The 24799-nt window shown below is 39.6% G+C and overlaps 1 protein-coding gene across 1 annotated transcript; it reads left to right on the plus strand.

Annotated features, from left to right (window-relative positions):
- The first annotated feature begins 643 nt into the window (after positions 1-643).
- Positions 644-24610, plus strand: LOC132405149 (eukaryotic translation initiation factor 4E-like). The gene is made up of 7 exons (XM_059989850.1): positions 644-677; positions 10484-10572; positions 13346-13441; positions 14731-14794; positions 20517-20630; positions 21819-21958; positions 24274-24610. Exons 1-7 carry the CDS (start codon positions 660-662, stop codon positions 24386-24388), a joined length of 636 nt encoding a protein of 211 aa, XP_059845833.1. The 5' UTR covers positions 644-659; the 3' UTR covers positions 24389-24610.
- Positions 24611-24799: the final 189 nt, after the last annotated feature.

A 24799-nucleotide genomic window follows, 5' to 3' on the forward strand; every position in this document is an offset into this window, starting at 1 on the left:
TAGTAGAAATGGCATTTAGCACACTTGCAGGTGCTTGTATAAGGGAGAAAAGATTCTGGGGTTTTCCATTATTTGCCGCGGGTATCGGCAGGAGCACGGTAATACTCCTATCCCTACGGCGGTCGGCATGAACGTACACGCTAATCACACCATTTATGTTAAATCAATGTTCTTAGCATCCGGGGGTGCGATTAAACCAAAATTTAGATTTAAAAAAACAATTCATAAATAGTATTGTTGCCCCAGGCTTTTCAAAATCTTTTGTGTAAAAAAGAGCTCCTAATATCTTGCCTAGAGTTTATCTGACAAAAATGATTTTAAATGACTAAAATAAACTTTCAAAATACTTATAATCATCGAGAAAGTTATTGCAACTGCAAAATTAAAAACAGATTTAAACAGACAGTCCTTTAGGTGTATACTCCGAACTAACTGTTTACAATGTCATCTTCTGACAAACTTTTTACTTTCGGAGCGAGTAAATCACAAACAAAAGGAAGAATTTAAAGCTTCTGATGACTTGTCGTCAACAGGGGAAGTTGAGAGTTGCATTGCCCTTCCCAAAAAGCAAATCTGGTTGGAGCAGAATGGTTAACAGGTGATCAATTAACTCCTTAAAAGGGGATTGATAAGATATCTTGGAGGCTCCACGATTCAGTATGGCGGCCGCACAGCCGGTAAACCCGTTTGCGGTTTCTCCATTTGGGGGAGGGTTTGTCGGTCGGGTGGAGGTGGCGGCGGCTGAAAATAAGCATTTGACTGCTTGTGGAAAACATTCCGAGGAAGTGGTTATGTAGCTTCTTTCACTCAAATTATTTAACTATTTCATACGATAACTAAGGAAAAATGCAAAGAACGATTGGATTAATAGTTTTTGATCGGAGAATCTAACACCATCAGTTTTCCATTATATTTCTTTGTCTCTTTCATTACAGAAATAGTATTTTTCCACACGGGGTACATGTAGTAAGCTGGAAAAGCTGCCTTTTATTCACTTTAATTGATATTCTTCCTTCCTGTAGACTGCTGTATACAATTTTTAGTGTTGTAAACATTTAATTCTGGCATAAACTCGTTCTAATCCAATTAATCATGATCACAAAGTAAAAAGAGAGAAGGTATGGATATGCAAGGTAACGGCCCATTAGAAAAATGTAGCCACTCTTAATATCAGATCCATGAGGTTTCTCTTGAAGCTTCTGAATAGGCTAATGCTATAATTATGTTATGAATTCAACCTTTGAATTATTGAATTGAAGAAAAGGTGTTTAAAATGAAGCATGCATTTAAATAATTTGCATGTTTATAGGAAATATAATCACAGAGAAGTTAGGTAGGTGAAATTAATTCAACTTGATCTTTATATGCATGATGTTAGATTATAATGACCATAATGTGTTATGCTGTTTGTTTCTGTTTAATGCATTCAGCTTGATTAAGTTGAGGAATATTTTATCACTTGCACTAAAAATATTTTCCAGTTTATGTTGAACTCTAAATTTTGTTTAAAGGTAATAGGTGTTACTGCCCCTATTGTGCTTGAAAAGGTGATGTGATTTGGAGAAAGTATGTCAATAGTGATGGCAGATTGGCATTTTTGCATTGTGAGGGGAAGTTAATAGTTTGAGTTGGGATGGTGTTTGGCTTGTAAGGGGAAACTGGTGATTGTGTTCCCAAGTGCAACTGTCTTGTACTCCTTTGCTGTTTGGAAATGGAGTGTTGGGTAAAGTAACGGGTGACAGTGACATACTGTTCATGATAGAAACTGTTTATGTAATTCGCAAACATAGTTACTGAGTTTTGTGTTCACTTTAAGGGATGGTGGCTGATGTAATGAAGTTAATGTAAGGTGGTTTGTTGATAATGGGAATAAAGGGCTAAGGCTTGTGTTTTGCACATGAAATGACTGTCACATGTTTTATTCATAAAATCCTACATCAGTGATCCTGACGCTCTTGGACGGTTTCAGAGTTCGACAGAAAAAGTTTCTTTGCGACCGCTGGAGGTTTGTCAGCAACATACTACCACACGGTTTGCACAGGCACAAGCCCGCCTCACACTGTAAGAAATCACTGGACAATACCAACATTTATTACGTTGTAATAAGTAGGTTCACTTATTACAACGTTTGTACTAAGTAGGTTCACTGCAGCCAGAGTGGTAAGTCTACTAGAAAACCCGCCTGCCTGACGACTCTGAAAACTCCCGTTACAGACTCTTGGACTGAGTCTGAGCACGCAAACATCTCTCATTTCTTTGCTCTCATTTGGCTTATTTCAACGGATGCTGTCCGACCTGCTGAGTTCATCCAGCTTGTTTGTACGTCTTGATTTGACCACAGCATCTGCAGTGTACTTTGTGTTTATCTGCTCTCATTTCCTGACCTAGGTGACGCTAGCCCTTCATGTAAATTTCCTCTTAACAGCAGACTACCAAATTACATTACTGATCTTAAGATCTCATGTTCCACAGTTAAATGCAGAGTATTCAATGGTTTTAAAGACCCATGTAAAGAGCCTTTAAAAGTCAACACCAAAGTCAAGGCTGAGAACAAGGCAGGAGAGGTGGGATTCGAACCAGGCTGAAGTACAGTATGAGGCCTCCTTTGCCTTCCATCTTGTTAGGGAATGTACAGTCACTCGAAAATGAGACTGACGATCTCAGGCCAAGGCTGTTCTTATCAGTGGCAGATGGGGCAGGTCTCAATTGTTCATTCCACTGAGACTTTGTTAATGGCCAACAGGCTGAAGCAGCTCTCCAACCAGAAATGTTTATGATTTTTAGAATGCATCGATCCTTGAATTCTGGCAAGGGAACAAAGTGGAGGCACATGCTTTTTTGGTGCGTGGACATTGGAGTTATGTCGACTTCTGTCCCCTTGACTTAGAGCAGCTAATGGGTAAGTGTAGAGCATTCTACTTGCATTTCAGATACTGACTGCAGTTTACATACCTCCAGCGGTCGATTATAAGCAAGCACTCCAGGAAGTGCATGATGTTGTCTGTAAACAAGAAAAAGCCTAACCTGATGCATTTCAAATTGTAGTCGGTGACTTTAACCAGGCCTGTTTGAAGAAAACTCTCCAACACGTAACTTGTCGCACCAGAGGTCCCAGCAGACTAGATCACTGCTGAATTATGATAAGGAATATATATTCCCTACCCTCCCACCCCCCACGAGGTTACATCTTGGCAAGTTCGATCTTTCGGCGGTACTCCATGACCTGCACATAGAGCTTAAACAGCAAGGCTCCAGAAGTCTAAACAACCAAGAGGTGGTTGCGGGAGGCTGAGGAGCGGTTACAGGATTGCCTTGAGTCAGTGGACTGGGCTGTGTTCAAGAACTTGTCTGAGGATCTGAATGACTACAGCAGTGTAGTTACAGACTTTATTACAACAGCTGTGAATGAGTGTGTCCCCATGCAATCGTTCAGGCTTTTCCTCAGTCAGGAGTCCTGGATGAAGAATGAAATCTGGAACCTGGTGAGAGCCAGATCAGAGGCACTTTAAGTCTAGAAAGAATGCTACAGGAGGTGCAGATATGATTTTTAGAAGGCCATCTCTGAGGTGAAGTGGAGGTTACGGACTAGACAATGAGGGATGCTTGACAGCTGTGGCAGGGTTTAAGTGCTAAAGCGTCTTAAAGTTAAATCTTGTGACAAGGGGTTCAGCAGAGCTCCGCTTCCAGATGAGCTCGATGTCTTCTATGCTTGCTTTGACCAGCAGAACAGGGAGGAACCATCGCACCCCCACACGCGTCTCCCAATGATCATTTGGTCTCAGTGTCTGAAGATGGCATGCAGGCTGCCTTCAAGAGAGTGAATCCAAGGAAAGCGTCAGGTCCAGGCTGAGTACTGGAGACCTGTACTGACCAACTGTTTGGTGTATTCAGATACCTTCAACCTCCTCACTCCAGCAATGTGTGGTTCCCAACTGCTTCAATCATGCTGGTGCCCAAGAAGTGTGTGGTAACCTCTCTAAATGACTGTTGCCCAGTGGCACTTGCCTCCACTGTGATGAAGTGTTTTGAGAGGCTGGTATTAAAGCACATCAGTGCTTGTCTGAATGGTGACTTGGATCTGTTCCAATTTGCCTACCAAAGCAACAGGTCTATAGGAGATCCTATCTTGTTAGCTCTTCTCACAACCCTGGAGTATGTGGTCAGCAAAGATGCATACATCAGGAAGCTCTTTATGATTACGGCTCAGCATTTAACACCATCATCCCCTCAAAACTAATTAGTAAACTCCAGGACCTAGGCCTCAATGCTCACTTGTGCAATTGGATCCTGGATTTCTTCACTTGTCCTCAGTCAGTCTGGATGGCAAAAACATTCCACAATCTCATCAGCACAGGAGTACTGCAGGGGTGTGTGCTTAGCCCTCTTCTCTATCCGCTTTACCCCTCTAACTGTGTGGCTAAGTACAGCTCCAGCACCATATGCAAGTTGGCTAATGACACAACTGTCGTGGGCTGTATCAAAGGTGGTGATGAATCAGCATACAGGAGGAAGATTGAAAACTTGGCTGCATGGTGTAATATTAACAATCTGTCACTCAGTTTCAATAAGACCAAGAAGCTGATTGTAGACTTCAGGAGAGAAAACCAGAAATCTATGAGTTAGTAATCATCAGAGGTGGAGAGGGTCAGTAACTTTAAATTCCTGGGTGTCACTACTTCAGAGAGAACTGTCCTGGACCCACCGTATAAATACTATTGCCCAGAAAGCATGACTGTGCCATTATTTCCTCAGCACTGCAGAGATTTGTCATGTCATCAAAATCTTGGTAAGTTTCTATAGGTGTGTGTGGAAAGTGTGCTAACTGGCTGCATTACAGCCTGGTATGTGAATAGCAATGCCTTTGATGGAAAATCCTACAGAAGGTGGAGGATTCAGCTCAGTGCATCACAGGTAAAAGCTTTCCAACTAGTGAGCACATCTACATGAAACATTGCCATAGAAAAGTGGCACCCATCATCAAAATCCTTATCACCTAGGCCATACTCCTTCCTCACAGCTGCCATCAGATAGAAGGTACAAGAGCCTCAGGACTTGTGCCACCGGGTTCAAGAATGGTTCCCACCCCTGAACCATCAAGCTTTTGAATAAAAGGGGATAACTACACTTGTTTAAGGACTCATTATTATTTCATTCTTGTTATTTATTGCCAAGTATTTATATCTGCATTTGCAGTTTGTTTACAGTTCCTGATGTTTAGTTACTCTTGTATAGATTTGTTAAGTATGCCTGCTGAATAACAACTTCAAGGCTGTATGTGGTTACAGATATGTACTGATAATCAATTTATTTTGAACTTTGAACTTCAGAGCTAATGGACCGCAAGCTATCTCTACTGGGCAATCACTATCCTTATTTTTAAATAAGTCTTTCTGCAACAAATGCCTGATCAAGTTCACGAATCCCTGCTAGTACCCCTGTAAAGGACTATAGGAAGCTTGCTAAAATGGCTGATAGTCTACACTTCAGTCAGGCAGAGGTGCATCACTCCTCCTTTCCTTGTTCTAATGAGCCCTGTCCAGAGCCTCCAGCAGACTCCCACCCATGGCTCGGGACCACCAAACGCTGGGTTCATATTTCTACTATCACACTTAAGCGCGACTGCCAAGTGCCAACCATCCTGCAGCTTCAACAGTGCCAATTCATCAGGACATCGGAGGTCTGTGAACACTTTGGGTTGTCAGGGTCGTCTATTGTTCATATGGGCACCTATCAAAAGCGATGCTTCGTGCGTCACACGGGCATACAAGTGAATATGCTGCCAGCATTGCCCATTGATACAAGGCAGAGAGCTCCAGACAGCTTCTCAATGCCTGTTCAGGTGAATTGTGTAGAAGTTTCTATTGTGACCAATGTGTCATGTGACCAACTACTTTTAAGGTGCTTGGAAGTAGATATAAGGGGATGTCAGAGTGGTGGCATGGAATGAACTGCCAGTGACGGTGATAGAGGTGGATATAATGGGGTCTTTTAAGAGACTCTTGGATAGGTACATGGAGCTTAGAAAAACAGAGGGCTAGGCAGTGGGGAAATTCTAGGTGGTTTCTAGAATAGGTTACTTGGTTGGCACAACATTGTGGGCTGAAGGGCCTGTAATGTGTTGTAGATTTCTGTGTTTTATTACGTTACCCTCCACAAGCTTTGGGGGGAAGGGTGGGAGAGAAATGGGAGTGGCACGCATATTGCTCATAATAGAGACTGTTGTACATAATTCACAAACACCATCATTGAGTTCTGTTCACTTCAAGGGACTGTCTATAATGATGTCAGTATAAGGTGACTGCTCTTGGTTTGTTGGTAATGGGTTGTGGCATTTGAACATTTAACAATTCTCGCATATTTTATTTACAAAATCCTACAGGAGTAGGTTTGACAAATAACCATGTATTTTGTAGATGAGGTATGTTGAAATAGGTTAGCAAGGTCAGCCAATTGAGTCTGCTCTGCCATTTCATCATGGCTAATCCCGGATCCCACTTCACCCTATACACCTGCCTTCTTGCCATATCCTTCGCTGTCTTGACTGATCAGGAAATAATCAACTTCTGTTTTAAATATATGCACGGACTTTGCCTCCAATGCTGTCTGTGGCAGAGCATTCCACAGATTTGCTACTCTCTGGCTTAAAAAAAATTCTCCTTGCCTCTATTCTAAAGGATTGCCCCTCAATTTTGAGGCTGTGCCCTATGGTTCTGGATGACCTCACCATAGGAAACATCCTCTCCACATTCAGCCTATCTAGTCCTTTCAAAATTTGGTAGGTTTCAATGAGATTCTTCCACGTTCTTCTAAATTCTAGTGAGTACAGGCCCAAAACTGCCAAATGCTCCTTGTATGTTAACTCCTTCATTCCTGGAATCATTCTTGTTCACTTACTGGACTCTCTCCGATGTTAACCCAACCTTTGATATATGGGGCCCAAAACTGTTGACAATATTCAAAGTGCAGCCTGACTAGAGTCTTATAAAGGCTCAACATTATCTCCTTGCTTTTGTATTCTACTCTCCTTGAAATAAGTACCAACATTGCATTTGCCTCCTTTACCAGACACTCAACCTGTAAATTCACCTTCTGGGAGCCTTACATGAGGACTCCTAAGCTTCTCTGATCTTTGAACCTTCTCACCATTTAAATAATTCTGACATGTTGTTCCTTTTACCAAAATGCATATTGTACATTTCCCAACACTATTCCATCATTGAACATTGACTTCTCTAGCTTCCGTTAATGCCCCTCCTCCCCTTCTTACCCCATCCCTAACGTATTTAGTTGTTTGCCTGTTCTCTATCTCCCTCTGGTGCTATTCCCCCCCCCCCCCCACCCCACTTCCTTTCTTTCTCCCTAGGCCTCCCGTCCCATGATCCTTTCCCTTCTCCAGCTCTGTATCACTTTTGCTAATCACCTTTCCAGCTCTTGGCTTCATCCCACCCCCTCCGGTCTTCTCCTATCATTTCGCATTTCCCCCTTCCCCCACTACTTTCAAATCTCTTACTATCTTTCCTTTCGGTTAGTCCTGACGAAGGGTCTCGGCCTGAAATGTCGACATCGCTTCTCCCTATAGATGCTGCCTAGCCTGCTGTGTTCTACCAGCATTTTGTGTGTGGTTTGAATTTCCAGCATCTACAGATTTTCTCATGTTTACTATTCCATCTGCCATTTTTTGCTCTTTTTTTTGTATTTGTCTAAGTCCTGCTGCAATCGCATTGCTTCCTCAACATTACCTACCCCTCCACTTTTCTTTGTATCTTCTGCAAACTTTGCCACAAAACTATCAATTCAGTTATCCAAATCATTGACAGACAATGTGAAAAGTAGCAGTCCCAATACTGACCCCTGAGGAACACCACTAGTCACTGGCAGCCAACTAGAAAAGGCCCCCTTTATTCCCACTACCTGCCTCCTACCTGTGAGCCATTACAGTATCTTTTCTCTAATGTTATAGGATTTTTATCTTGTTAAGCAGCCTCATGCATGGTACCTTATGAAATGCCTTCTGAAAATCCAAGTAAATGATATCCATTGCCTCTTTGTCCATTCTACTTGTTATTTCCTTGATGAACTCTTAACAGATTTGTCAGGCAAGATCTCCCTTCACAAAAACTATGCTGACCTTGACTTATTTTGTCATTAGTCTCAAAGTACCCTGTGTCCTTTGCTTTTGGACAGTAGAAGCAGTTTGGGAAGTTGTGGCAAGTGATTTGCCATGAGATGCCTAGTTTCCATCCTGTTGTAGCTGCTGTATGCAATAGGTTTATTAGTGATCCTGTTAAATTTCTAGCTAATAGTATCCTCCCCTTGCTCCCACCCCCAAGGATTTTGGTGATGAACGGACTTGTAGATGTTAATGTCACATTGTCATAAAATTGTGGTTCAAAAGTCACTCGCTATTTTATCAGCTTATCCTGGATCTTTTGCATGCTTTATGGAGCAACTTTCCTTCGATCTTGGATATATACTGTGCAAATGTCTCAGTGCATGATTTTAAAAAAAATCTGTAAAGTGAAGATGTGTTCAAAAACAATAAAATTAAAATCTTCTATCAAAAATACTATAAAGAGCAGTAATTTAAGAAAAAAACACTAAATCAAATATTTGGTGTGACCACCTTTTGCCTTTTTTAAAACAGTACTAATTCTCTCACCTTCATGGTTGTGCAGTTTTGTAAGAAAATCATCTGGTAGGTTGTTTCAAGCATCCTGGAGAACTTGGCAGAATTCTTCTGCAGACTTTGGCTGTCTCTCCAGATAATCCCAGGCAGCCTCATTGTGATCAGGGCTCTGGAGGTTGTACCATCTGTTGCAGAACTTTGTTCTTTTCACTGAAGATGCTTCTTTATAACCTTGGCCATGTGGGCTCGGGATCACTGTCCTGTTGCAGAATGAAGTTGGGACTGATCAGATGTCTCCCTGATAGATGAGAATCTGCTTGTACTTCTCAGCATTGAGGATTCTGTTAATTCTGACCAGATCATCAACTGCATTTGCAAAAACACACCCCCAAGCTTGCAGGAAACCTCCACCATGCTTCATAGTTGGCTGCAGGTACTTATCCATGCAGCACTCTCCACTCTTCTATTGACAAGGCAACATGTACAATGCTGGAGAACTCAGCAGGCCAGGCAGCATTTATGTAAGAAATAATCAGTCACTTTTGGGCCGAGACTTTCCATCAGGACAGATTTTTTACGGACAAACTGCCCCCTGTTTGAGCCAACATTTTCAAATTTTGTCTTGTCATTCCAATGCACTTACTGCCTTTATTCAGCACCCCAATCCTTGTATTTTTGTGTGTAGGTGACTCCCTTGACTTTGCTTCCACTTCCGAGGAATGGCTTTTTGGCAGCAACTCTTCCTTGAAGACCACATTTGCCAAGATCTCTCTGGACTACCGAGGGGTGTTCTTGGGTTCAAGTGGTTTCTGAGTTCAGAGCTGATAAGCAGTGCAGATTTAGAAAGGATGTCAGGTTGATATCGCTCATCTGCTGTACTTGGTTTCTGTGGCTGACTACTGTATTTCTGGTCCTCAACATTGCCTGTTTCCTTGTGCCTTTTCAGGGTAGGGACAGCATCTTGAAATTCCTGACTGCGATGAAATCTCTCCTTACTAAAGCAGCATGTCTTGTTGCTATGCATGCTTTTGCCATAGTGTAAGAATTGAGGGTTTGAAGGTTAAGGGGTCACATTTGACATACCCTCACCTTTTAATTTGGTTGTCCTTCACTCAGTTTGATTCCTTCTACACCATTTCTGTTAAGTTAATCAGTTTAGTTTTTGTGTATGTGTGTACGTATGTATGTGTGTGTGTGTGTGTGTGTGTGTGTGTGTGTATATATATATATATATATATATATATATATATACCTCATAAAATATAGTGGATATGTATCTGCCTACCTACTAGTTTCTAAGCATGGTTATGTTTTATGTACTATGAAGGATGCTGTTGAGAATTTTTTTAATTTCCAAGAATGCAGGAGCCCTGTATCTATTTTCTGTCTATTATGTTTTTATTTGTTACAGTAACTTGTCTTGTGGGTTTTGGCGTGGTAGAAGTAATGAGTGTAGTCATTACTACTTTGTGCTGTTGGATGGAGTAGGGAATGGATAATTTTTGTTGATTGATAATTCCATGATTGCTACACTAGTTTTTGTTGTTATTTTTGATTGTCTTTGTTGGCTCCAAAATAAAGGATTGAATGTACTCTTTTTGACTTGGAACTCAGTTGATTGGAAGTGCATCAGAGTTAGTTACCTCACTTTGTCTCAAAGGTTTTGATTTGTTTTTCAAGTAACTACTACAATGATGTTGGGCCACCAGATTGAATGGTAACCATTCCTGCCTTGCAGTTGTTCTCCCAACTTGTTTAGTAAGATATCGCAGCATTTTGTTTTCTATCTTGCATTTATGAAATTTTTGTATGCAGTTTGTATTACAAATGTACCATTTCTCTTATTCATCTCTAAAGGTTCACATGACATTTCGAAAATCTGAGAAAACAAAATCCCCTAGGAAAGAGATTATTCAGCCTTGTATGAAACATCCTTTACAGAACAGGTACGATCTTTACAATCGTGAATTTTTTTGCTGTAAAATTCTTTATTTGAAGAAAAAGAAGGACATGTGAGAGACTAGATATTGAAATCTGGTGTGTTTTTTTTTAAAGAACAATTGTAGACCAGTTAGCCTGGCCTGGGTTGTTTGGAAGATGTTGGAGTCAGTTGTTAAGGATGAGGTTATGGAGTACTTGTTGACACAGGACAAGATGAGACAGTCACTTAGTTTCCTTAAGGGAAAATCATGCCTGGCAAACTTGTTGGAATTCTTTGAAGAGATTACAAGTTCAAAAAGTAAAGGGGATGCAGTGGATGTTGTATATTTGGGCTTTCACACATGAGCCTGCTTACCAAGTTAAGAGTCCATGGTATTACAGGAAAGTTACTGGCATAGTTAGAGCATTGGCTGATTGGTAGGTGGAAATAAGTAGGGATAAAAGGATCCTTTTCTGGTTGGCTGCCAGTGACTAATGGTGGTCCGCAAAGTTTGGTGTTGGGACTGCTTTTTATGCCGTTTATCAATGATTTAGATGATGGAATAGATGGTTTTGTTGCCATGTTTGCAGAAGATATGAAGATTTGAGGAAAGGCTGCAGAGGACTTGGACTCATTAGGAGAATGGGCAAGAAAGTGGCAAATACAATGTTGGAAAATGCATCTTCATGCACTTTGGTAGAAGAAATGTACAGACTATTTTGTAAATGAAGTGAAAATCCAAATATCTGCAATGCAAAGGGACTTGGGAATCCTTCTGCAGAACACCCTAAAGGTTAACTTGCAGGTTGAGTCGGTGGTGAGAAAGGGAAATGCAATATTGGCAATCATTTCAAAAGTTCTAGAATACAAAAGCAAGAATGTGGTGCTGAGGCTTTATGGCACTGGTTGAGGGTGCACCTTCAAAAGATGTGCTGACATTAGAGAGGGTTCAGAGGAGGTTCAAAAGGATGATTCTAGGAATAAAAGGGTTATCCTGAGGAACATTTGATAGCTCTGGTTTGTACTGGCTGGAATTTAGTAGGATGAGGGGTGCCCATTTAAAATGGATGCAGAGAAATTTCTTTACCCAGGGAGTGGTGAATTTGTGGCATTATTACCACAGACAGCTGTGGAGACTAGGTCATTGGATGCATTTAAGGCGGAGCTTGATAGATTCTTGATTGGACATGGTACTAAGGGTTCTGGAGAAAAGGCCAGGGAGTGGGGCTGGGGGGGGGGGGGGGTGGGAAGGATCATGCATGATGAATGGTGGAGCAGACTCAATGGGCCAAATGGCCTAATTCTACTCCTATGTCTTGTGGTAAATCCAGTCCAGGTGAAGGGTCTTGACCTGTAACATTGAATTTCCATTTCTCATCACAGATGTTGTCTAATATACTAAGTTCCTACAGCAGTTCCTTTGTTATTTTTACTTATTGAAAGAAATTGAGGTTTGATATTTGCCCCTATTTTTAAAAAAATATAATATTTTACAACTGTTTGCTTCACTCTTTAAATACGGACAATTGGTGAGTATCGTTGCACAACTGCAAGCAAGATCAAATGTAAACTTGGTTAAAATATCATTCATTTGATTGCAGAATAAGTTATCGTGGAAGTTACACAGGTTTTCCATCTTTTAATCAAGCGTATGTACACTTTGTGATTTTTGTATTATTAATGTAAATCAGAACAGTATTTTCAAATGTAATTTTGTTTATTTTGAATATATTGATAACTGTTTCTTTGAGAGCCAAATGCCATGCTGATTGGTGCATAGAAATGAATTCATTTGAATGAATAACTTCTGGACTGTCTTCATGGTCATTCTATCCTGCTAACAAGGGGTAGAGGTCCAAAATTTGGAACTATATTTTAGATGTAGCCATACTTCAACAGACAAAAATTGCTGCTCCAGTACCTTTCCTAGAAATTTCACTTACCATTTTAGGCTGTTGACAGATAAAGTGTTGGATACAAGATTTTATGATCCTGATTTTTGTTTTGCCTCATTGGCTCAGACAGGTTCAATGAATAGTTTTTCACCACATGGAGAAAATAATTTTCATATGCTAACTGAGTTTCAGTGATTTAATCTTGACTGTGCTTGTTTTATGTTTAAACCAATATTTGTCCATTTACAAGAGTTCTAGAATACAAAAGCAAGAATGTGGTGCTGAGGCTTTATGGCACTGGTTGAGGGTGCACCTTCAAAAGATGGACATTTTGTCCACAGCATTTGATATCCCTATGTTATTCTCCTCCATTGATTCTGCGTGCACATTCTGCTGCTTGAATGCAGCAGCTAGCACAATCAAAGATCCCACTTCTTTTCTCTCCCTCCCATTGGGCAGAAGATACAAAATCTTGAAAGCATGTACACTAGGCTCAAGGACTGCTATTGTATTAAGTTATAAGACTGCTTCTCTAGAACAGTAAGATGAGCTTTCTATCACAAAATCTACCTCATTGTGACTTTGCACTTTGCTATCCATTTGAACTGCCCTTTCTCTGTACTATAACCCTTTATTCTGCAGTGTTTTCCCTTGTACTACCTAAATGCACTGTAATGAATTGGTCTGCATGGATGGTACGCAAGGCAGGTTTTTCCACAGTACCTCAGTACATCTAACAGTATTAAACCACTATACCATTTTAAGGAGATGATATTTTATGGTGTTGCAAAAGAGAAAACTTTGCTTGTATTTGCATATTAATTTTCAAAATGAGCTCAGTAGTATTACCTGGTTTATTAGTATTAGTTTTCTGCATATTTTGTGTTTTTGTTCCAAATGCAGGTGGACACTCTGGTTTTTCAAAAATGATAAAAGCAAACCCTGGCAGGCAAATCTTCGTCTGGTTACTAAATTTGACACTGTGGAGGATTTTTGGGCGTATGTATTAATATTTTAAATAGAAGAACTTTAATAAAGTGGAAAATGTTTCATTAAAATTTAAAACTTTTGATATTGTGCTGGTACTCAGGACAGCTATGGAGATGAAGCTTATCTGGATGCTGAATTAATTAAAGCAGCTTATCTTGTTGGCTAATATTACAGTACCTAATTTGATAGAATGAGACAAAACAGTGAATTCTTTTCTCCCTGGAAGTCTAAAAGGGTTGGGAAGGTGCAGTGATGGGTGGATTCTATAGAAGGAAATCTATTACGAGAAACAGATGTGTTGATTCTTGCTTCAGAATTGCTTTAATTGTGGCCCTGCAGGCAATCACTTGTGTTGCTTGCAAAATTCATCATTAGTGCGTGTACAATGAACTAACGAAGCAATAGTAAAGGTTAACAATAACAATAGGTTTGGATTATGTTTTGGGTTGATCTTGAAATAGTTATTTGTTATTTCTGGTTTGAATTCTGATAACATTTGACAGTGGATATCAAATTGGGCATATAAATCTTTTGCTCCATTTCCAGTGCAGCATCAAGCTTTAAGTGCAAGAAGAACATAACTAGTGGAAATTAGTAACTTGTTCTGATATACTTTTGGGAGCATAATCATTAAAATTATTCCAATTATTTTCCTGCTTGGTGCTAGTTGTTTCAAACAATAGATTAGTAATTAATTAGAGTGCTCGTTTTTATTATAAATGTTTTGCAATCCTTTCCAGTAAGATATTGCAGTGGGAGGGGGATAAAGCTACTGAAAGTTGACTTGTATATGTAGAACAAAGGAACTGGTTGTGTTCTTTTGCAATTGGTGTCAGAGATGCAAGTTTCGTGCTTTATTGCTAAACTGACCTAACCTGCTACATCTGTGGCAATGCAGATTATTTCTAACTATATTGATAGTGGTTTATAAATTTTAGGATACCAGTCAGTGAGCAGATTTTGGTTTGTCTATCTTTTACTTGTGTTGATCTTTAGTGTATTTTAACATTCATTTTTCTACTGCTTTATATTTTAAAGATATATTAATAATTTTTAATTATCATTCCATATTATCTTTCACATTTAGTCTTCCTTTTGCTCAGATTACTTGAGGTACTTGGTAAGGACAAATTGTGTCTTAACAATGCTTTTCTACCTGATTGGCATTTGATTATATTTATTTTTACTTGCAGTGCCTTAGTCTTCTGAGTTAAATGTTCAAATAGGGTTTGCTTCAGTTTTGAATTTGATTCCTTTCTTTCTATAATTTAATTTTTCTTTTATTTCTGTTTTAATAGATTATACAATCATATTCAAGTTGCCAGTAGGCTGACGTCAGGTTGTGACTACTCACTCTTTAAGGTTTGTAAATGTTGATATTTCTTAAGCAAACCTTGGTCCTGGTTCCAAAGGAAAATGTATGGACTTGTGTAAATTGTATATTATTAGATACCTTAATTATATTCATGAAGTATGTAGTTTAAAGTGCAGCATGGGGGAGATCTAAAAGTGAGTGGAAAGTAACTTGAATTGCTTTCAACAAGTAGGGTTCTGCCTGAACTACTACATTATACATGTAAATAACCTTCGACCAATATTCCATGATCTGGACAGATCAAGACTGCTTGTTTGAAAATTCACTTGAACAAAGTTCATTTTTTGCTATGCCTCCCTTGCAAAATGATATCTGCTCTAAAGTAGTCAATTTTACTATTGAAATTAGAAACCTTTTTGATTTTATTATGCAAAAGCTAGTTGTAGAGTCTGAGAATTAAACTCAATGTGCACATGTGATTGTATGAGAAAGATAAATCAAAGTTCAAAGTAAATTTGTTATCTAGGTACATGCTTGTCACTGTATACAACCCTGAGATTCATTTTCTTGTGTGCATACTCAATAAACCCAATAACAATAACAGAATCAATGAAAGACAACACCAGTTGGGTTTTCAACCAGTGTGCAAAAGACAAAGTGCAAGTACAAAAAAAAAGATAATAAATGAGCAATAATGTCAAACATTTAATGAGTCCTTGAAAGTGGGTCAATAAGTTGTGGGAACATTTGGGTAATGGGGCAAGTGAAGCTATCCCGTATCGTTCTAGAACCTGAAGGCTAATAGCTGTTCTTGAACCTGGTGGTGAGTTCTGAGGTTCATGTAGCACCTTCCTGATGGCAGTATTGAGAAAAGAGCATGCCCCGGGTGGCGGACGTTCCTGATGATAGTTGCTGTTTTCCTGTGACAGTTTTGTGCAGATATATTGGGGAGGCCTATGCTTTGATGGACTTGGCTATATCCAATAATTTTGTAGGATTTTCCATTCAAGGGCATTGGTGTTTCCATACCAGGCTGTGATGCAGCCAGTCAATATTCTCTACATATTTATACAAGTTTATCAACATTTTAGATGTCATGCTGAATTTTTGCGAACTCCTTGGGAAGTGGAAGTGCTGCTGTGCCTTCTTCATAATTGCATTTACAATGTTCTCAGGACATTTAAAGAAATTTAAAGTTACTGACCCTCTGCACCTCTGATCCTCTGAGGACTGGCTCATGGGCCTCTGGGTCTCTCCTCCTGGGGTCAGTTAGCTCCTTGGTCTTGCTGACATTGAGTAAGAGGTTGTTATGGCACTGCTCAGCCAGATTTTTCAGTCTCCTTCCTAAATGCTGACTGATCACCACCTCTGATTAGACCTACCATAGTGGTGTCATTAGCAAATTTGTGAATATTTGTCCTTAGCCACACAGTCACAAATGTGAAGTGAGGCAGGCAGCTAACAACACAGCCTTGTAGTGCACCTACACTGATGGAAATCAGAATCTGGTTTATCATCACTGGCATCTATTGTGCAATTTGTTAACTTGGCAATAGCAATTCAATGCAATACCTGGTAATACAGAGAGAAAAAATTAAGTAAATGAATTACATAAAGTATATATGTATACTAAATAGAATAAAAATAGTGCAAGAACAGAAATAATACTCTTTTTTTAAAAAAAAAAGTGTTCACAGGTTCAATGTCCATTTAGGAATCAGATGGCAGAGGCGAAGAAGCTGTTCCTGAATCACTGAGTGTGTGCCTTCAGGCCTCTGCACCTCCTTCCTGACAGTAACAATGAGAACACAGCATGCCTTGGTGACAGGTGTCCTTAAGAAAGGCTATCTCCTTTCTTAGGCATCGCTCCTTGAAAATGTCTCAGATACCATGGATGCTAGTACCCAAGATAAAGCTGACTAATTTACAACTTTCTGTAGCTTTCGGTCCTTTCAGTAGCCGTGCCTGCATACCAGATGGTGATGTAGCCTGTTGGAATGCTCTCCATGTTACATCTGTATAAGTTTGTATTTTAGGTGACAAACAAATCTCTTCAAACTCCTAATGAGATCTAGCCACTGTCTTGACTTTGTAGCTGCATTGATATGTTGGAACCAGATTAGATCCTTAGAACTTGACATACAGGAACTTGAAATTGCTCAATCTCTTCACTTCTGATCCCTCTTCAAGTAAGACTCCCATAAGGGCATGAGAGAGGAGCTTGTCCAGGTGGATTGAAGGAAAGTTATGGTGGGGATGATGGCAGAAGAGATGGCCGAAGTTCGGAATGTGCAGGATAGATATGTCCAACAGAGGAAGAGGTTCTCAAATAGCAGGGGTAGGCAATCATAGCTGACAAAGGACTGCATAAAAGTAAAGGAAAGAGCATGACATAGCAAAAGTGAATGGGAAGTTGGATGACTGGGAAGCATTTAAATTCCAACAAAAGGCAAATATGAAAGTTCCAAAATGGGAAGAGATGAAATATGAGGGCAGACTAGCCATTAAAGCAGGATACCAGAATGTTTCTTTCAGTTATATAAAAGAGTAAAAGGAGGTTAGAGTTGATACGGGACCACGGGAAATTGATTCGGTACGGGTAGTAATAGGGGACAAAGAAGTGGCAGATAGACTTAATGGGTGCTTTGCATCTGTCTTCATAGTGGAATATGCTAGCAGTGTGCCAGAGGTTTGTGGGTGTCAGGGGCAGGAATGAGTGACATTTCTATTACAAAGGAGAAAATGCAAAGCAAACTGAAAGGTCTTAAGGTGGATAAGTCAACTGAGCCAGGTGGACTACATTGCAGAGTCCTGAGAGAGATTGCAGAAGAGATAACAGATGTATTGCTTTTGGTCTTTCAAGAATCACTTGATTCTAGCATAGACAATTGGAGCATTGCAAATGTCACTCCACTCTTTAAGAAGGGAGGAAGGCAAAAAGGAAAGAAATTATAGGCTAGTTAACCAAACCTCAGTGGTTGGGAAAATGTTGGAGTTTATAGTTAAGGATGAGGTTTCAAGGTACTTAAAATAAGTCAAAGTCAGCAAAGTTTCTGTAAAGGGAAATCTTGCTTGACAAATTTGTTAGAGATCTTTGTGGAAGTAACAAGCAGGAGTGGCATGACATGTCATTTACTTGGATTTTTAGAAGGTGTTTGGTAAGGTGCCACATATGAAGAGACTGTTTAACAAGATAAAATCCTATGGCATTACAGAATGTATACTGGCATGGATAGCAGAATAGCTGACAGGCAGGAGGCAGAGTGGCTTTTTCTGGTTGGCTGCCAGTAACTAATGGTGTTCCTCGGGTCACTATTGGGATTGCTGCTTTTCACATTGTCAATGATTTTGCAGATGATGTGAAGATAAGTAAAGGGGTAGGTAGTGCTGAGGAAGCAATGTGATTGCAGTAGGACTTGAGACAAATTGGAAGAATGGGCAAGAAGGTGGCAGATGGAATACAGTGTTGGGAAATATATGATGATGCATTTTGGTAAAAGGAACAATAGTGCAGACTATTATCTAAATGGGAAGAAGGTTCAAATACCAGAGATGCAGAGGGACTTGGGCATCTTCATGCAAGAACCCCAGAAAGGGGGGGGGGGGAAATGTGTGGCTGAAGAAGGCAAATGCAATGTTAACATTTATTTAAAGGGGAATAGAATTTCAAAGCAAGGAGATGATGCTCAGCCTTTATAAGAGACTAGCCTGGCGGAATATTGTCAACTGCTTTGAGCTCCATATCTCAAAGGATGTGTTCTCATTGGAGAGAGTCCACAGGAAGCTCATGATTATTCTGGGAATGAAGGGGTTAATGTATGAGGAGCATTTGACAGCTTTGGGCCTAAATTTAGTAGAATTTAGAAGAATGCGAAAGGATCTCATTGATACCTACCAAATTTTGATAGACTGAATGTGGAGAGAATGTTTCCTCTGGTGGGAGTATCGAGAACTAGAGGGCACAGCCTCAAAATTGAGGGGCGACCCTTTAGAATAGAGTGAAGGATTAGTTTTTTTTTTAGTTGGTGCGTAGTAAGTCTGTAGAATGCTCTGCCACAGACTATGATGGAGGCCAAGTTGGTGTGTGTATTTTAGGCAGAAGTCAGGGCATCAAAGGATATAGAATAGTCAGGTGTGTGGGGTTGAGTGGCATCTGGGATCAGCTATGATGGAATGGTGGAGCAGACTCGATTGACTGAATAGAATTTTTTCTGCTCCTATGTTTTATGGTCTTATGAGCCCAGTCAGTTCCATGAGGAAATTGAGGATTCAATTGAACATGGTGGTATTGAGGATAAGGTCTTGGGGCTTATTGATTAGTTTAGAGAGCATGATGTTGAGTGCTGAGCTGCAGTCGATAAGGAGCATCCTGATCTATGCACCTTTGCTGTCTGTGTTCCAGTGTTGAGTGAACAGGCACCTGTTATGGACCTGTTGCTCTGGTAGGCAAATTGGAGCTGATCCAAGTGGCTTCTCTGGCAGGAGTTAATGTGTTTCATCACCTACCTCACAAAACACTTCATTGTGGATTGAAGTGCTACTGGATGATGGTCATTGAAGCAGGTCATGTCTTTCTTCTGGGGCACCAGTATCATTTTAGCCTGCTTGAAGCAGGTGTGTACCTCAGACTGCTGAAGTGGGAGGTTAAAGATCTCAGTGAACACTGCAACCAGTGGATCAGCAGAGTTAATTGGTACTTGGCCAGGTACTCCATTTGGGTTGGATGCTTTTCATGGGTTCACCCTGCTGAAGACTCACACATCTGTGTCAGAGACTGAAATCACAGGATCATCGGGGGCTCTGGGAGTTTCTGATGGTTTCTCCATGTTCTTGTGGTCAAAGTGTGTGTAGAAGACATGAGCACATCTGGAAGTGAAGTCTTCCTGTTGTCTATGTTGCTTGGTTTTACCTTGTAAGAAGTGAGAACTTTCAAGCCCTGCCACAAATGTCAAGCATTCTTTGTTGATTATAGTCTGGAATTGCCATTTTGCCCGTGAGGTGACTTTCTGGAGAGTGCACCTGGCCCTCTTGTAACTTGATTGCCAGACTTGAATGCTTCTGATTTAGCCCTCAGCAGATTGTGGATCTCATGGTTCATCTAGGGTTCTGATTGGAGAAGTCTCTGATTTTGTGGGGACACAATTATATACAACTGTTTTCATAAAATCTGTGACAACCATGGTGTGCTCACTCAGATCCACAGATGAGTCCTTAAACATGACCCAGTCCACGGACTCAAAGCAATCTCCTAGCTGCTCCTCTGCCTCCTGTGACCACTCTTTGATGTCCTCATCTCTGGAGCCTTGCTCTTTCTCCTGTGCCCCTATGCAGGTAGAAGGACAGCCACGTGATCAGATTTACTGAGATGCGGCCTGGTAATGATACTGTAGGCATTCCTTATAACAGTGCTCTACTACGTTAAGACCTCTGGTGCTACAGGTTATATGCTGATGGCAATTTGGCAGGGTTTTCTTCAAACAAGCCTGGTTGAACTCTCTGACTACGATTTGAACTGCATTGGGACGGACTGTTTATTGTTTAGTGATGGCATCTTGCAGTATCTCAATTGCATGATTATAGTTGGCCACTGGTGCAGTCAGGATTATTAAAGTAGGTAAATGTACTTGTATTTGGCTTAATATCAACATCCTAATTTTCATTCAGAAGAGGGCTGTGGAAATCTACAAATTGTAGAGAATTTAAGATCTGAATCTTGAAACTGGCCTTACTAATTTTTTTTTGAACTTTTGATTTTCTTTTACCCTGTAGGATGGTATTGAACCAATGTGGGAGGACAGCAAAAACAAATGTGGTGGAAGATGGTTAATTACTCTGTCAAAACAGCAAAGGATGCTGGAACTAGATCAATTCTGGCTGGAAACAGTGAGTTAAACCTGTATCGTGTTACTTTATTTTTGAGCAGTGCACATCTACTTCCCTTCAAACTACTTTTTTTTGTCTAGGATCTCCTATAATCATTCCATTAAGAGAAAAAAAATGACAGCATCCCTTGTTTAATTATTAATTTTCCTCTTGCAATGTGCTATGAGTTGATATATCTGAATTTGAAATATTTGTGGACAACTCAAAGTAGAGGTACTTTTGTGACAACTGTGGTGAACTACATATACCTGTCTGGACACGCCCCCCACTGACTGCTCCTGTGGCTCCTCCCACAGACCCTGGTATAAAGGCGATTGAGGCCTGAGCCCGGCCTCTCTGTCTCCAGGATGTAGTATGGTGGTCAACCACTGCTTGTTCCTTCTTCCAGTCAATAAAAGCCGATAACTCGCCTTTACGTCTCGGAGTGAGTTTGTGGTGAACTACATATACCTGTCTGGACACGCCCCCTGCTGACTGCTCCTGTGGCTTCTCCCACAGACCCCTGTGTAAAGGCGATTGAGGTCTGAGCCCGGCCTCTCTGTCTCCAGGATGTAGTATGGTGGTCAACCACTGTTTGTTCCTTCTTCCAGTCAATAAAAGCCGATAACTCGCCTTTACGTCTCAGAGTGAGTTATTGATGGTGCAACAACAACATTGTGCACTTGTGATTGTAAAGACCCTTTCATTATTAGAAATTGTCTGCCTCCAAGTCAAAGTTGTAGTTTTAAGCTGTGCTTCAGGGATTTGATGTAAAAATCTTGACCCTTGGCCTGTACCGTATTGAAGAGGTTCAGGACTGTTCCCAGTACAGTCTTAAAGAAACCAAAGTAGCTTCTTTCCTGAGTGGATATGAGATTGGTTGTAACATTTTAAAAAGCAGGAAAGTTATTCCTAGCCATTTTTTGTTCTGATGCCTATCGATTCTAGCACGGTTATTTGATCATAATCGTCTGTTTTGTGGGAAGTTGCTGTGGACAAATTAGTTGTCTTATTTCATACTAGTCTGCTTAATTGTGAAGTGCTTTGGTATTCTAAGACCAATTAGATTTTCAAAAACTCACATTTTGGTTGTTGGATTGAATTAAAATCTTATCTTTAAAAAGATGCTGTAATTCAGTGAGAAATGCACTCAACCCTTTCAAAGTGCAAACAAATTAAATAAATCTTTTGTATTTAATATTTTTCTAGTTGTTGTGCCTTATTGGAGAAGCTTTTGATGAATATAGCAATGACGTTTGTGGTGCTGTAATTAATGTTCGAGCAAAAGGAGATAAAATAGCAATCTGGACCTGTGACACTGAAAATGAAGCAGCTGTTTTGCATATAGGGTAAGCTGATGTTTGGCTATTCATTTAAAACCTGAGCAATGGAAGATTTGTCAGCTGTTTGCCTTGTCAATGCTCAAATCTGTTTGTTTAGTTTTTCCATGTCAATTTTACCCTGTTATGAGGTATGTTATAATTGGTATGCTATCTCTTCTACAGTTAATGGGTTTTTTCTTGAAGATGCAGTAAACAACCCCATTATTTCACTCCCTTGCTTTAAGGTAGTATAACTATTTAAATACTTGAATTGGTTTTATTTCGGGTAGCTTTATCTTGAGTCTTACTAGAAAAACATTGTCAAATTGTAGTGCATGATACACAACAAAGGGTTAAAGGTTCTGATGAAGGGTCTTGTAAGTTACCTCACCTGTTGAGATTTCTCACCTTTCATATTTATTTCCAGCATCTGCAGCTCTTCTGATTTTCATTCATTGGACTAAATGAGCTTTAGTGCAAACCAATTTGAGAACTAAATTTGGAAATCATTTTATAATTTTAATGGTTGCGAAACTTACAAAGCCCCCTTTTTAATCTATTTCCTGTGTTTTTAATTCTGAAGCTTTAGAAGACCCGAGCAATCTGTTCAAACAAATTTCAAACAGATATTTCCAATTTAAGTTGGTGCTGGTGAAGCACAGTGACAACTTTAGGTAGCAAACAAAACTACTTATTAATCACTTATCTTTCTTGAAAATTATCACTGCATTCAATAGCCTGTAACTTCCTTTTCAGAGTTGAGGTTTTGAACCGCCTATATAACCCTGCATCTTTTGCAGTGTGAACTGAGTTTCAAAGGTGCAGGATGGTTGTGGCGTATACCCACTGAATTGAGGTGGCAGGGCCTGGGTCGGAGAGCGGGGAGTGAGCCAATGCATGGTCATTTCTGGAGCAGACTTGAAAGTGATTCAAGGTGGCAGAGCTGGGGCCTAAATGTATCTAAGTGGCAGGGCCCGGGTCCAAGAGAAAAGAACGTCCCACTGTTTGGCCAATTTAGTACCATGCCAGATTGAAATGGTCAGGGAGTTGGGGCCAGAGAAGAGGGATGGGACTATTGTCAGCTTGTTGTTTGTGTGGTTTACTTGTCTCTGTGCTCAGGTAAGGCTTTGGCCTATAACTAATGGTCTGGAATGGGGCTGTAACTGGCTTCGTTGCTGTGAACTCACTTTCATGAGCTTCAGTTCTGAATGTTTGCTCTTATTGTTTGCACAAATTTTTTTCTGCACATTGGGTATTTAGTCATTTTTTTAAAAAAATGGGTTCTATTGGGTTCCTTTGTGGCTGCCTGTAAAGAGATGAATCTCAAGGTAGTGTAGTACATTAATAATGTACTTTGAACCTTTCAACTTGTATACAATATCTTGTCAATCAGAATTGTATGGTGTCTCTTGCCATCTTTTTCTTTGATCCTTCATCTTTTTCAGATGCCATATTCCATATTTACTCAATTTGTTTTCTTTGTTCATTTGATTTTTGGAGGATAAATTATTCCATACTTTAAGGAAATCAAAAATTAGTGCTCCTAGAGATGTTTGTTCACGTGAACAACAGCTGATTCTTTTTCACTGAATCATGAAAAATTTAATAGCTCAAGGACGAAGCTTAATATATCCACTAACTAAGATAGTATAAATTTGCTTGTAACTTTAATTTTCCTGTATGAGCTGAATTTGTATTCCTCCAACTCAATGTTTTTAATATAGTGTGTATCACAAACAATGCAGAGCTACCTCACTTCTACCATTTTGCTGTATGGTTATAAGTATTAATCATGCGGAATCAGCAATTTAAATCTTGCAATTACCTATATATTTAAAATATCAGTAAAAGGCAAACTTTAACACTAATGTGTCAAATGCAGAAGAACCTGAAACTACTGCATAAGAATTTTTTAAAAATCAGCATTGACAGCAACACAGGAAAGACAATCGTCTGGAATTTAGACCAAATATTTTCACTTTTTAAAGAAAGAAAAAATTAGTTAACATTTTTGTATGCCAATCCATCCCAAGGTGTTGAATGAGCATTTAAGTGAAATTTTAACTCCAGGTCACATATGTGAATTAAGGGACTGAAATCTTGGACCAAATATGAGGGTAATAGTTTGGTGTGAAATTCCATTCTTTACCTTGGTGCCAAGATGGTTGAAAGCATGGCTATTAATAGCAGAACAACATTTTTCAAAATGTGTTATTTAATTGGCTGAATATTTAGATGCATTTTTAATTGGACCATGAATATAAATTACAGAACCCTGGGATACTACATTTGTTTAAAACAATATAACATAATTTATTTGTTTTGTTTTTTCTCTTGTGCAGAAAAATTTACAAGGAAAGACTTGGCCTTCCTGTTAAGGTTGTGATTGGTTATCAAGCTCATGCAGATACAGCTACCAAGAGTGGAGTGGGAGTTAAAAACAAATTCATTGTGTGAAGATCGTTCATTGTAAAACTACGAGTTTTATATAAATTTTGGGAGTACTTAATCAGTATTTAGATCTAGACTAAATTAAACTATTAAAACCATAGCTGTTGCTGACTGGATTTAACTTGGCAATCGGTTGATACTCAACTGTATGGCTTTTACTTGTCACTTTGGACAACACATGAATGCTACAAGTTATTTTTGTTTAAATTATGGGATTTAGAGTTTCCTTTCTTTCAAATATAGTTAATGTTAAAGCAACAAAGACTGCAAATAGTCCTGGAGTCCTGGGTATGTAATTGTATTTTACTTGCAGTTTCTACTATTCCTCTAATACTGAGGGTAATGGAAAATGATTCTTTACATTATAAAATGCCAATTACTTTTGCACATTTCCTATAATTAAGAATAAATATAAGG

This window comes from Hypanus sabinus, chromosome 15, assembly GCF_030144855.1.
Source record: "Hypanus sabinus isolate sHypSab1 chromosome 15, sHypSab1.hap1, whole genome shotgun sequence".
Taxonomy (NCBI): domain Eukaryota; kingdom Metazoa; phylum Chordata; class Chondrichthyes; order Myliobatiformes; family Dasyatidae; genus Hypanus; species Hypanus sabinus.

What these genes read in the sequence shown, in the direction of transcription:
- LOC132405149 (XM_059989850.1), top strand. An exon ending in AAACATCCTTTACAGAACAG is followed by an intron (nt 10,573 to 13,345) that starts GTACGATCTTTA and finishes TTCCAAATGCAG; the next exon opens with GTGGACACTCTGGTTTTTCA. An exon ending in ACTGTGGAGGATTTTTGGGC is followed by an intron (nt 13,442 to 14,730) that starts GTATGTATTAAT and finishes CTGTTTTAATAG; the next exon opens with ATTATACAATCATATTCAAG.